Below are 15,250 nucleotides of genomic sequence, written 5' to 3'. Positions count from 1 at the left end.
AAGAGAGAGAAGAGAAGAGAAGAGAAGAGAAGAGAAGAGAAGAGAAAGAAAGAAAAGAAAAGAAAAAAAAAGAAAAGAAAAGAGAAAAGAAAGAAAGAAGAAAGAAAGAAGAAAGAAAGGTGAAGAGTGAAGATAGCTAAGGAACTTATAGGACACCATCAATAAGAGCACAATACTCATTATAAGGGTACCAGAAGAAGAAAGCTTATTAAAGAAATCATTACTAAAAGCATTAACATTCCTAACCTGGGGATAATAATTCCCAGGAATACTAGAGAAACCAAATAAGAGGAATTCAAAGTCACCCACATCAAGACACATTAAAATTAAAATTTTAAGGGTTCAAAACAAGAGGATCTTAAGATCAGCAAGACAACACACATAAGACAATCATATTTTTAAGTAGACACTTTGAAGAGAAAAAAGGTGCTCAACAAATCATCTGGAAAATGCAGATCAACCACAAATGAGATATCAGTTCACATTTGTTAGAATGGATATTATAAAAAAGACATTAGATAACAAATACTAGCAAGAATGTGGAGAAAAGAGAATCCTTGTATACTGCTTGTGGAAATGTAAACTGGTATAGCAAAAAAAGTTTGCTGATGAAATTGAAATAAAACTAACAGCAATTGATTCAGCATTTCCACTTCTAACTATATACCAAAAGAAAATGAAATAAGTATTTTGAAGATATTTTATTGCAGCTTTATTCACAGTAGCCATGGTATGAAAACAATCTAAGTGTCCATTAATGGATGAATGGATAAAAAAAATATTGGTGCCTTTCTAACGGAATATTACTCAGCTTGTAAAAAGAAGAAAATCATGTGATTTGTGGCAACATAGACGAACCTGAGAGCAGTATTCTTAGTGAAATAGCCAAACAGAAAAAGACAAATACTGGTTAGTATCACTTACATGTGGAATCTTAAAAAGAATAAGTCAAATGCATAGAAACAGAGAATAGAAAAGTGGTTGCCAAAGGGAAATAGAAAGAGGTTAGTAAAATGATGCAAATTTTCAGCTATATGATGAATAAGGTCTGATGATCTAATGTACAACATTGTGACTATAATTGACAACACTGTATGTTATATATTAGAAATTTGCTAAGAGAATAGAAAAATGTTCTCTCTCTCTCTCTCTCTCTCTCTCTCTCTCTCTCTCTCTCTCTCACACACACACACACCCACACACACACACACACACAAACAAGATAAAATGTAAAGTGATGAATGTGTTAATTAACTAGATGTGTGCTATTCTTTCACAATGTATACCAATATCAAATCATCACTTTCTACACTTTAATAACTATCTTATAATTTTGTCAACTATCTATAATAATAAAAGCATAACATGCTAATTAGACCGGACAGCCAAACAATCCTCCAGACGACCCTCTGAAAGAACGGGACTGAGGGGGCTGGGCCCCTTGCATGAATTCATGCATCGGGCCTCTAGTACCTCAATAAAGCTGGGAAAAATAGTAGCAAATATGTTATAGAGGTCTACTATAAACATAGTTTCTGTGGCTAAAACTATGGTATTCTCTACTTAAAACTTACTATGCAGGTAGATCTTATGTTGAATGTTCTTACAACAAAAATAATAATTGTTATAATACAGAGGGTGGAGGAGACTTTAGAAAGTGATTGATATGTTTATGTCCCTGATGGTACTGATGGCTTCACAGTGTGTACTTGACCCCAAACTCATCAAGTGGTATACAGCTTTTTAGAGATCAGTTATACCAAAACGTGGCTTAAAAATAGAGACAGAGCCCAATTCAAAAACTAAGAGAGGAGAACAGAATATAAAAACACTCAGATAAGGTCAAGTGATTCAAGGAGAAGCAGGACTTTCTTTTAACCTCCAAGACATAGTAAGGAAAAATTGTTGAATTCTTAGGTAGGAACCACACTCAATGTGGTTAAAAACAACATGGTTCCTTTGTGGAGATTTTTGAAGATTATAAATGTCTGGAGAAGGTGGCTAGCTGGATGGGACTAAGATAGCGTTCACCTGTCACCACATAAATTTACTATATATTAAGTATGGCATGTAGAGAATGCAAAATTTTCCAAATACCTTGGCACAAGAACAATAATGGATTGAAAGAGAAGGTCTGGAATCATAAAGTGAGTGCTGATGAGGGGAAATCTCATGAGGAGGCCCTGTATAATCTCTGAAAGACAAGGAATAATCAGCCATACCTGTATTAGATAACAACACAGAACACCAGTCATCAGGCATATCTGCTACACTGTAATGGATGCCAACAAAGACAGGAGATGGTGGTAAACCAGCCACACTTCTCTCTCCTGGGTGATCAGGGGCATGTCTACTGTCTGGGGCCTAAGATTACCTATGAAAGAAGGAAAAAGAAAGGTGGAAGGTACCATAAAATTTAGCAAGTATGACTTATCTGGACTTCATCTGAGCTGATGATAGTACATGACTTTTCCTGAAATAAAATCACTAGAAAAGACTGGAATTCAATAGCATAATTTATCTGCTCTAAGTGGATTGCGATCCCTTTTCAGAAGAAAAAGCAGTACTAAGAATTCAACCACAAATGCAAAATTTGAGTGAAATTTGAAGAAAGAGTTTGTGTACCGCAGGGCCACACTGGAAAGAGACCTGCCATGCAAAGCTGGTTTAAGATGTAATTCATAGAAACAGTATGGAGCCACAATTAAAATACATAAATATCTAGATCTGAGAAACTAGAAAAAAAATATGCAGTAGGGAGAGAAGCTTGGAAAGAGATTTAGGTTTTGGCTCCCAATTTCATTTCAATCTTCACTTAATGATGTTATTAAGTTAATTCCTGCAATATTAAAGAACCCAAAATGATCTTTTAAGACGAATTAATTCCCTAAGTGGATAAATTTCCTAAGGGGAGACTTTTGGAACAATAATCATGAAATGTTCAACAGACCATATCAATACCTAAGAAATGGTTGTTTCCATTGAGGATGAGAGTTGATAGAGCTGAGTGGTTCCAAGAGCAAGAAATAACATAGATTATTTCCAGGCCACAGACTAGAAATTTTATCAGCCTCTTAGAGAAGCCAATGCTCTATCCAATGATAGATTATAAATGGCAAAATAAACTGTTTATGGGACAGCGTTTGGTATGCGGTGGTATAAAGGAGATTTAAACATTTCTTAATTCTCAAGAGAGGAGTACAGAACTATTGAAAGTATCAACATGTTGGAATAATCTTGAGATAAAAATAAAAAGGCTGTATACTACAGAGCTGTCCTGAGTAAAGATCATAATCAGAGGAGGCTCTAATGATATACAAAGAGTAAATAAAGGCAATCAGCCACTCGTAGGAAATCTTGAGTAACAAATGACCAGACTGGTCAAGCTACAGCAAAGTGAGGACAGGTGATGAATTTGCCCCCAAAAATGTAATAAAATATGATGATTGCTCTCATACAACTGTAGGCTAGACAACAAATTTTATTTCTGAAATAGGAAATGACATCATGTCTATACATTTGAGCTGTGTGTACTTTTCAATTCTGCTGCAATAATAATTAATTAAATTGCATTCAGTTCTGCACCAAATATGTTATTTTGACTTATTTTTTCTTGCTTTATACCATCAATTAAATAACATTTATGCTACTACTCATGTAATATCACACTTATTTGGGATTTGGTATCATTAAAAGAAGACATTATGAGAAATTTTCTGCTTTTCATTTCTAGGGATGTTCTCTGTGGAAAATTAGCTTGTGTTTGGCCACAGAAAAATACTTATAAAAATAATATTCAATCTGCAATTTATTCATATACTCAAGGGCATGTATGCTTATCCATCCCTACTGGATTATCAGTGAGATCAAATGGAAGAGATTACGGCTATGTGGCTGACGGTACTGTGTGTGGCACACAAATGGTAACAAAACATGTTTGTGTATTTTAGCTTTAATAAAGTATCTAATTATCTGATACTATATTCAATGATGACTATCATAATTATACTGAATGGATTGCAACCTGGTACTGTCACTTATTTCCCATATGATATTGACAAGGTAATTAAACTAAATCTCAGTCATCCAATAACTCTTTTCAGTTAACCTGTCATCAGTCCTTATCTGAGGAAATATGTATGTGTTTTAAGCATAAGATTGAACTGACAGGTGATTTTGTTTTAGATCTTTGAATTCTAACAGCTTTAAAGCATAAAATTCTAATCCCGAGTTTCCAATTTTCCCTGCTTCACAAAGAAACATAATTGAGCTTTCATATTTCTTAAATCATCTTCTTATGTATTTGACCAAATTGTAAATGTGAGAGGATTGGAAGAAGCAAACAAGAAGCCTGTTCTGGGAAAGCATTGTTAAAGTTATGATGTACAAGCTTATGTATGCATGCATCTGTACACACATATGAGGATTTACACATGCATCTGTACATACATAAGAGCATAAAATAAAGGGAGAACAAAAGTGGTTCAGAGGCTTAATTAACCTGAAAGTATGAGTGCACACATTTCATAAAACATAAGGCCTCTGAGACTTAAAGAAATTATAAATCAATATGTTGCATGTAAATGGCATTCAACACTTGCTGAATTAAAAATAAAATGAAACCTTGACATGGTGAATCAATTAGCTAATTCTTATATCAGGGCTCAGCAATCCTATCCCCTTGGAAAACTTGTTTGCTATAGTAAGCAGTTCCTTTTTTATTTTTTATTGGGGTGGCACTGGTTTATAAGATTATATAGGTTTCAATGGTACATTTTTATGATGCAGATCATCTTCCGTCACCATATATTGGCCCCCTTTACCCTTTGCTACTGCCCCACCCCCCTTCCCTCTGGTAACCTCCATACTGATGTCTGTGAGTTTTTGCTTGATTTTCTTGTGTGTTCATTTGTTGCTTTTTAATTTTTTATACCACATAAGAGTGAAATCATATGGTTCTTAACTTTTCCTGACTGACTTATTTCTATAGGCAGCTTCTAACATGGCTTTAAATGATCCCACTTCCTGGTGTTCATTCCCTGTGTATTTTTAGGGAAATCAAAAGAAAATAAACTAGTAGGATAATTAATAAAAAAAGATAAATGAGGCAAAGAGTCACATGTCCACATGACTAATTACCTGGATTAACCACTTAGACATAACAGGGATTTTATAATGGATACAAATTAAGTTAAAATATTTATCTTGCCAGATAACTCTGATCACTATTATAACAAAGACTCATGATAATTTATAATCCAAAATATTAATTCATGTATGAAAGCCAAAGTTAATAAATTTTCTTCCAATTTTTGAGGGGAGAATCATTAACATTAACCTAACCAATTATTTATAACACAACATTAACAATTGTAAAAGCCAAAACCAAAATTATATGACATCATTACATAAGCTATGTTAAAGCAAACACCCTCATATTTTTTCCTTAAATTTAATATTGTTTAGAATTTTGTATTGGTATGCCAGTATCATTGTACTAGAATCAGATATGGAATAAAAAATCTCAACTTGAGCATGTGTTATGCATAGATAACAATTTTTTTCCATAGCAAATTTTCAAATAATTACAAAATACTACGTTTGGATTTTTTCTTCAGTATTGTGAAAATAAAACCTGCCAAGAAATTGATTTAAAGAAATCTAACTGTAATGCCACTACAAAATGCAAAGGGAATGGGGTAAGTGACTTTTCTTTTTGTAGTTCTAAACTGCATGTTATTTTTCTGGATAATTCAAAGTAAAAAATATATCTTACTTGATAGAATTGAGAGTCTACATTACTTTTAAACTGAGCTTGCCTAGAACTAGCTAACTAACATAAAAAAAATCAGCTAAGAAAATTCAAACACTATTAAACTAATTATACACCAATTGTGTATTGAATTTATTGTAAGCACCCTCAACTTTTAAATTAGTATCATGTTTAAATTAAAAACATTTATTATTTCTTAATGCAAATAAATGCATATTTTATATTGTTAACATATTTTGTTCATCCTCATATTCTTCATAACTAAAATTTATGGCTGTATATTATTTTACAATGAGTATACTTAAAAAGCATGTTGCCATATTAAAGAATTTTTTGTTTGTTTTTTATGAAGAGGTTTTTAATAGGAAATATACTTTCATGTAAAAACTTTTTATTTCTTCTCAACTGCTTTATCTATGTTAATCTGGTAATACAAATTTGACATTATTTCATATTTAATTTTATTTTCACTTCTTTTTTTTTTATTTTTTTTTATTTTTTATTTTTTTTATTGCTTAAAGTATTACAAAGGGTATTACATATGTGTCCATTTTATCCCCCCGCCCTAGACAGTCCCCTAGCCTCCCCTATCCCCCAATGTCTTATGTCCACTGGTTATGCTTCTATGCATGCATACAAGTCCTTTAGTTGATCTCTTACCCCCCTACCTCCTGCCCCGCAACCCTCCCCGGCCTTCTATTTTCACTTCTTAAAATTTATAATTTTGGTCTTTTGTATGTAGTCAACATTATATGAATGGTCTTATATTTATCAAATTTGTCAATATTCAACTTATAAATTTAAAAGTGATTTAGAAGATATAAAATGCCACTATATTGTCTTCAAAAAATTTTTTTTATTGCTTAAAGTATTACAAAGGCTATTACATATGTGTCCTTTCCCCCCCCCCCCCCCCGCCCTTGATGTCTTCAAATTTTTTTATGGGCTATTAACAAAGAGGATAGCTATATTGTGTGTGTGTGTGTGTGTGTGTGTGTGTGTGTGTGTGTGTGTTTAATCTTACTGGTTATTTTTTTTTCTTTTTATTGTTTATTTTGAGGTATTTATATGTACACAGGATACTGCAAAGATATAAGTATAAAGATGTGTCATATGCCTTTCTTCTAGTTTCCCCCAATGGTAACATCTTAAATAATATAGTACAATATCAAAACTATGAAATTAACATGAGTATAGTATGTTCACATAGTTCCATGCCCCTGTTATCACAAGTGTAGAATGTATAATGACCACTGCAATACAGATACAGAGCTATACCATCATTATAAAATTCTCATTCTACCTCTTTATAGTCACACTAACTCTTCCTCCCCCCCCCGAGTGCTTGACAACCACTAATATATTCTCCTGTCCTTTAATTTTTGTCATTTCTAGACTGTCATATAAGTTGAATCATATATAATATATATATAATTAACCCAAAACAAAACATAGTTTTACTGATTTCAGAGAGGAAGGGAGAGGGGGAGAGAGATAAAAACATCAATGATGAGAATCACTGATCAGCTGCCTCCTTCCTGCATGCCCCCTCCTGGGGATCAAGCCCACAACCTGGGCATGTGCCCTGACCAGTTATCTAACTGTGATCTCCTGGTTCATAGGTCAATTCTCAACCATTGAGCCACACTGGTCAGGCTATGTTTTGGTTTTTTTTATGTTTTGTTTTCCTATAGTTAAAATTGTTGGCCTGATCTTTTGCTTTCCTTTGTTCAATGATCTGTTATCAGACTCAGCTTTAATATCTGTCATAAAATCTCAAAACAAAGATATAGATTATTTGTTTTATAGGATATAAATTTTTCTTAATTTATCACTATTAAGCTCAATTTTTATATTAGACTTTTTGAATGTATTTTTTCTTTTGATAAAGTTTTTTACTGTGAAATAAGACATATAAGAAATAAATTAAGATAACATTTCTATATTTTTTATTTTTCTACATGTTATATTTCAGAGTTAAAATGTTTTAAAAAGAAAATTATTTAAAAGTAATGAAAATGTCAAATAAAATTTAACTGAATCTAGGGGAAGCAGTGTTTAAATCTCAATGAATCTCAATAACTCTATTATTTACAACTAGAGGCCCCGTGCACAAAATTCATGCACGGAGTGGAGGGTGTCCCTCAGCCTGGCCTGCACCCACTCCAATCTGGGACTCCTTGGGGGATGTCCGACTGCTGGTTTAGGCCGATTGGGCCTAAACGGGCAGTCAGACATCCCTCTCACAATCTGGGACTGCTGGCACCTAGCCACTCTTCTGCCTGCCAGCCTGATCACCCCCTGACTGCTCCCCTGCCAGCCTGATCACCCCCTACTGCCCTCCCCTGCCAGCCCAATCATCCTCAACTGCCCTTCCCTGCCAGCTTGGTCCCCCACAACTGCCCTCCCCTGCCAGCCTGGTCACCCCCAACTGCCCTCCACTGCTGGCCTGGTCACCTCCAACTTCCCTCCCCTGCAGGCCTGGTCCCCCTAACTGCCCTCCCCTGCAGGCCTGTTTGCCCCCAACTGCCCCCAGCCCCTGATGGCCTGATCGCACACAAATGCCCTTCCGTGCTGGCCATCTTGTGGCAGCCATCTTTTGGTGGCCATCTTGTAATGACATGAGGGTGGCCATCTTGTGGTGACCATCTTGTGACAACGTCACACGAGGGCATTGCAGGAATGCGTGACGCCACCTAGGCTTTTATTATATAGGATTACAATTCAACTTTATGAGCATGTAGTTATTCAGAAATTTCATAAATTGTGATATGTTAGCAGTTAATTAGTGTTGTTCATTTTCCATTCATGAAATACCTTTTTTATTACCAAAACTATATTTTTACTCCTGCTGAAAATTCAACACTTAGGAGTGGTTAGAGCATCTGCCCCCAAGCCAAAGAACCCTGAGATTGATTTCCAGTCAAGGGCATGTTCCTGGGTTGCAGGTTCAATCATGCATGCAGAAGGCAACCAATTGATGTGTCTCTCACATCAATGTTTCTCTCTATCTCCCTCACCCTCCTTTTTATTCTCTCTGGAAATCAATGGGGAAAAAATATCCTCAGTTGGGGATTAAAAAACAAAAATAACTATTTTTAGAGCAGTTTTAGGTTCATAGCAAAATTGAGGGGGAAGTAACGGAGATTTTACATAATTCTCTTGGTCCCACACATGCATTGCTTCCCCTATTATCAACATTATACAGTAAAGTGTTGCATTTGTTGCAATTGATGAGCCTACATTGACACATCATAATCACCTAAAGTCCAAAGTTTACATTACAGTTCACCTTTTGTATCGTATATCCTATGAGTTTCGACAACTGTTTAATTACATGTGCCTATCATTATGGTATCATCAGATTTTTTTCACTAAAATTTTTCTATGCTCCCCTTTTTATACATCCCCTACATTAACCTATGGCAGCCACTAATCTTTTCACTGTCTTCACAATTTTATCTTTTCTAGAATGTCATTTAGTTGGAAACATTTGGTATGTGGCCTTCTCAGAGTGGCTTCTTTCAATTAACAGTATGCATCTAAGGTTTCTTTATGTCTTTTCATGGCTTAATAGCTTATTTTTACCATGGTTTAAACCATGTAAATCTATGTTGTCTAGATTTATTATGATTTATTTATTCTTTCACCTATTATTTATTTCTTGCATTATCCCTTTATATATTTCCTTTCATTTTTAATGAATTACTATTAAATTCCTTCCCTTATTTTGCCTTGATCAAATAAAAAAGAAATTCTAGGGTATAACTGCTTTTTTTGATTTGTTTTGTTGTTTGTGTGTGTGTGTGTGTGTGTGTGTGTGTGTGTGTGTGTGTGTGTTTGTTGTTGTTGTTTTTTGTAACTAGTTACCTTGTAATTTTAACATTTTTTATTGTCCTTATTCCTTTATTCTTATACCAAACATATGTAAAAGTATTTAATCCTGCACACACACTTAGTCTTGCCCATTTTTGTACTTTTTCATACCGTTCACCTTTCACTTCTAACTTGTGTTTTGTGTAGCTACTTTGACTTTGAGATCCCTGAGGGATTGTATGCATTAGGTTATTTTTAAAAATATATATTTTTATTGATTTCAGAGAGGAAAGGAGAGGGGGAGAGAGAGAGAGAGAGAAAGAGAGAGAGATCAATGATGAGAGAATCATTGATTGGCTGCCTCCTGCATGCCCCCTATTGGGGATTAAGCTCACAACCCGGGCATGTGCCTTTACTGGAATTGAACCCTTCAGTCCGCAGGCCTACACTCTATCCACTGAGCCAAATCAGCTAGAGCAGCTTTTTTTTTTTTTCCTAAAAATTGTTAGAGATGAAATTATAATACATAGAGATTTGCTATTCTAGAAAATATGTTCTTTCTAATATGACATTGTTTGTCTATTTAATGGGAGGGGTGGGCTGCTAGAATACTTTTTCAAAAAGTAGAAAGAAAATGTATGTGAGAGGTTATACATTTAGAGATGTTGCATATTAACAATGCAAATATTTTTGCTGACCCACAAAAGATGTCTCCTGTTTTATTCCAGATGAAGTTTCGGAAAGTTCGTTTTAGGTCTGTGAAATATGCCATTGGTATTTTAATGGGGAGTGCATTGAATCTATATATTGTTTTGGGTAGTATGGACATTTTGATGATGTTGATTCTACCAGTCCATAAATACGGTATGTTCTTCCATCTGTTTATGTCTTCCTCTATCTCATTTTTCAACGTCCTGTAGTTTTCCACATGTAGGTCTTTTACCTCTTTAGTTAAGTTTATTCCTAGGTATCTTAATATTTTTGGTGTTATGGTAAATGGGATTGCTTTTTTAGTCTCTATTTCTGTAAGTTCATTATTGGTCTATAGAAATGCCATAGATTTCTTGGTGTTAATTTTGTATCCTGCTCCTTTGCCGAATTCATTTATTAAGTCTAATGATTTTTTGATGGAGTCTTTAAGGTTTTTATGTATAGTATCATGTCATCTGTGAATGAGGACAGTTTTACTTCTTCTTTTCCAATTTGGACTCCTTTATTTCTTCTTCTTGTATGATTGCAATGGATAGTACTTCCAGTACTATGTCGAACAGGAGAGGTGAGAGGGGGCATCCCTGTCTTGTTCCTGTTTTTAGGGGGAATGGTTTTAGTTTTTGTCCATTGAGTATGATGTTGGCTGTGGGTTTGTCATATATGGCTTTTATTATGTTGAGGTATGATCCTTCTATTCCCACCTTGCTGAGAGTTTTTATCAAAAATGGGTGTTGGATTTTGTCAAATACTTTTTCTGCATCAATTGGCTATGTGTTTTTGTTTTTTTTTCTCTCAATTTGTTTATGTGATGTATCATGTTTATTGATTTGCGGATATTGTACCATCCTTGCATCCCCAGGATAATTCCTACTTGGTCATGGTGTATGATCTTTCTGATGTACTGCTGGACCTGATTTTCTACAATTTTGTTGAGGATTTTGGCATCTATGTTCATGAGGGATATTGGCCTGTAATTCTCTTTCATTGTGTTGTCTTTATCTGGTTTTGGTATTAGGGTGGTGCTGGCTTCATAGAATGAGCTTGGAAGTGTTCCTTCCTTTTAAAATTTTTGGAATAGTCTAAGGAGGATAGGTTTTAGTTCTTCCTTGAATGTTTGGTAAAACTCCCCTGTGAAGCCGTCTGGTCCTGGGCTTTTGTTTGCTGGAAGCTTTTTGATGACTGCTTTAATTTCTTCCATAGTTATCGGCCTATTGAGATTTTTAGAATCTTCCCGATTGAGTTTTAGAAGATTGTATTTTTCTAGAAATATCTCCATTTCCTCCGGGTTGTTTAGTTTGTTAGAAGAGAGTTGTTCATAATATTTTTGAATAATCCTTTGTATTTCTGTGGGGTCTGTTGTTATTTTGCCTCTTTCATTTCTGATTTTGTTTATTTGGGTCCTCTCTCTTTGCTTCCTGGTGGGCCTGGCTAGAGTTTCATCAATCTTGTTTATCCTTTCAAAGAACCAGGTCTTGGTTTTATTGATCTTTAGTGTTGTCGTTTTTGTTTTTTTCTCTCTTTGGCCTCTATGTCAGTCATTTCTGCTCTGCTCTTTATTATCTCCTTCTGTCTGCTCCCTCTCGGCTTTATTTGTTGCTCTCTTTCTAATTCTTTGGGTTGTGGAGTTAAATGATTTATTACCATTTTTTTCTTGTTTTTTTGAGGTAGGCCTGTAGAGCTATAAACTTCCCTCTCAGGACTGCTTTCATTGTGTCCCATAGATTTTGGATTGTTGTGTTTTTATTGGAATTAGTTTCCGGGATGTTTTTAATTTCTTCTTTGATCTCTTTGGTAACCCAGTCATTATTTAATAGCATGTTATTCAGCTTCCAAGTGTTTGAATTTTTTTGGATTGTTTTTATTGTAGTTTATTTTTAATATTATGCCATTGTGGATTGAGATAATACTTGATAGGATTTCAATCTTCTTGAATTTGGGGAGACTCTCCTTGTGATCTAATATGTGGTCTATTTATGAAACTGTCCCATGTGCACTTGAGAAGAATGTATATTCTGTGACTTTGGGCTTTGGTATGAAATGCTCTGGAGATGTTAATTAAGTCCAGATGATCTAGTGAGTCATTTAGGATTGCTGTTTCTTTGCAGATTTTTTTTGTCTAGAGCAGGGGTTCTCAACCTTCCTAATGCCGCAACCCTTTAATACAGTTTCTCAAGTTGTGGTGACCCCCAACCATAAAATTATTTTTATTGTTACTTCATAACTTTAAATTTGCTACTGTTATGAATAGTACTGTAAATATCTGATATGCAGGATGTATTTTCATTGTTACAAATTGAACATAATTAAAGCATAGTGATTAATCACAAAAACAATATTTAATTATATATGTGTTTTCTGATGGTCTTAGGCAACCCCTGTGAAAGGGTCATTTGACCCCCAAAGGGGTCACGACCCACAGGTTGAGAACTGCTGGTCTAGAGGATTTATCCAGTGATGTCAGTGGTGTATTAAAGTCCCCTACTATGATTGTATTGTTGTCGATTTCTCCCTTGATATCTTCCAGGAGATTTTTTTTTTTATATATTTGGGTGCTCCTGCATTGGGTGCATATATGTTTATCAGGGTTATATCCTCTTGTTGTATCTATTCCTTTAGTATTATGAAGTGGTCTTCCTTATCTCTTGTTATGGCCTTCACTTTAAGGTCTATCTTGTCAGATATAACTATTGCTACCCCAGCTTGTTTTTTCATTTCCACTTGCCTGAAAGATATTTTTCCATGCTTTCACTTTCAGTCTGTGTGGGTCCCTTGTTCCGAGGTGGGTCTCTTGTAGACAGCACATATATGGGTCATGTTTTTTTTATCCATTCAGCCACTCAATGTCTTCTTATTGGAGCATTTAGTCCATTTATGTTTAATGTTATTATTGATAGATACTTGTTTGTAGCCATTTTTATTTTTTGTGCCTGTGTTCCTTCTTGACTCTTTATTTCTTCTTTTTACGCCAATCCCTTTAGCATTTCTTGCATTGCTGACTTGGTAGAGATAAACTCCCCTAGCTTTTGTTTTTCTGTGAAGCTCCTTATTTCCCCTTCAATTTTGAATGATAGCCTTGCTGGATAGAGTATTCTTGGATTCAGTCCCTTGCTTTGCATCACTTTGTAAATTTCCGTCTATTCTTTTTTGGCCTGATGTGTTTCTGTTGAGAAATAATTTGATTATCTAATGGGAGATCCCTGGTATGTAATTCTCTCTCTCTTATAGCCTTTAAGATTCTCTTTTTGTCCTGAACATTTGCCATCGTAATTATGATGAGTCTTGGTGTGGGTCTTTTCGGGTTCATCTTGTTTGGTACTGTCTGTGCGTATCTGACTTTTTTCTTTCCCACATCAGGGAAGTTTTCTGACATTATTTCTTCCAATAGGTTTTCTAACCCTTGTTCCTCTGTCTGTTGTTCTGGCACCCCTATTACTCGTATGTTGCTTCATTTCATGTTGTCCCATAACTCCCTTATGCTCTCCTCCTGGTTTTTAATTTTTTTCTCCAATTTCAGATAAATTTGGGTGTGTTTTGCTTCCCTGTCTTCTAATTCACTAATTCAGTCCTCCAGTTCTAGTCTACTGTTGAAACTTTCCATGGTGTTTTTTGTGTTTCTTTTTGTTTTTTGTTTGTTTGTTTGTTTGTTTTCAGCTATATCACTCTTCATTTCTTCTTGATTCTTACATAAGTTGTTGATTTTTTTCATCCATTTCTTCTTGATTCTTACATAAGTTGTTGATTTTTTCATCCGTCCGGTTTATGAACTGTATGACCCTTATTATGAATTCTTTTTCTGACATATTGCACACCTTTGTTTCACTTGGCTGCTTTTCTGGCGAGTCCTCCTTTTCTTTCCTTTGGCGGTTTCTTTGTCTACCCATTTTTGGTCTCTCTGACTAATCTAGATGTCGAGTTGTACAGGGGCTGCTCTTTGGGTAGCAGTGGCTCCTTGGGCTGCAGTCACTCCTCGGGCAGTCGCAGTAGTGGCTGCTCCTCAGTTGGCAGTGGCTCCTTTGGTGGGTGCTGTTTATAGCAGCAGTGTCTCCTCTGGCTGGTGGGGGAGGCTGCTCTCACAGCTTCTGTTCCTTGGACAGGGGTGGGCTGATCATGAGGCTGCTGCTCCTTGGATGGGGCAGGCTGCGTGTAGCTGCTGCTCCTTGGATGGGGGTGGGCTACTCACATGGCAGCTGCTCCTCACACCTGGGTGGACTACTTACATGGCTGCTGCTCTTTGGATGGGTTGGATGCACGCTGCTGCTGTTCCTCAGATGGGGTGGGCTGCTTGTGAGGCTGCAGCTCCTTGGACAGGGGCAGGTTGCTTTCAGGGCTGCTGCTCCTTGGAAAGGGGACAGGCTGCTTGTGCAGCTGCTGCTCCTTGGGCAGGAGTGAGCTGCATATGCAGCTGCTGCTCCTTGGACGGGAGCGTGCTGCTCACCTGGCTGCTGCTCGTCGAACAAGTGCAGGCTGCATGTGGCTGCTGATCCTCAGACTGGTGCAGGCTGCTTGGGCAGCTGCTGCTCCTCGAATGGGGGCAGGCTATTTGTGGCACTGTGGTTCCTCAAACAGGGATGAGTTGCTCACACAGCTGATGCTCCTCTGATGGGGGTGGGCTGCTCATGCAGCTGCTGCTCCTCAGATGGGGGCAGGCTGCTTGCGCAATTGCTGCTCCTTGGACAGGTGCAGGGTGTGGGCTGGGCGCAGCTGCTGCTCCTCACATGGGGTGGGCTGCTTGCATGGTGGCTGCTCCTCAGATAGGCAAGTGGGCCGTTCACATAGCTACTGCTCTTTGGATAGGGGTAGGCCACGTGAGGCTGCTGCTCTGAGGCCTGGGGTGGGCTGATTGCAGGGCTGCTGCTCCTTGGACAGAAGCAGGCTGCTCACATGTCTGCTGCTCACGTGGTTGCAGTGCCCTGGTCTAAAGAGTTGGGCTTGTCAGAGGGGAGCATGCTT

The 15,250-nt window shown here is 36.6% G+C and overlaps 1 protein-coding gene across 1 annotated transcript in view; it reads left to right on the top strand.

Moving 5' to 3' along the window:
• ADAM18 (ADAM metallopeptidase domain 18) overlaps positions 1 to 15,250 on the top strand; it is a 103,429-nt gene that overhangs the window by 71,817 nt on the left and 16,362 nt on the right. The window contains exons 16-17 of the mRNA XM_036297239.1: positions 3,734 to 3,923; positions 5,619 to 5,699. Of these exons, the coding sequence (XP_036153132.1) occupies positions 3,734 to 3,923; positions 5,619 to 5,699 (271 nt within the window). The remainder of the gene's footprint in view (positions 1 to 3,733; positions 3,924 to 5,618; positions 5,700 to 15,250) is intronic.

Source organism: Myotis myotis, unplaced genomic scaffold (assembly GCF_014108235.1).
Source record: "Myotis myotis isolate mMyoMyo1 unplaced genomic scaffold, mMyoMyo1.p scaffold_m19_p_3, whole genome shotgun sequence".
NCBI lineage: Eukaryota > Metazoa > Chordata > Mammalia > Chiroptera > Vespertilionidae > Myotis > Myotis myotis.
The sequence above is the reverse complement of the archived record's forward strand: the minus strand, read 5'-3'. Positions and strand labels throughout refer to the sequence as shown.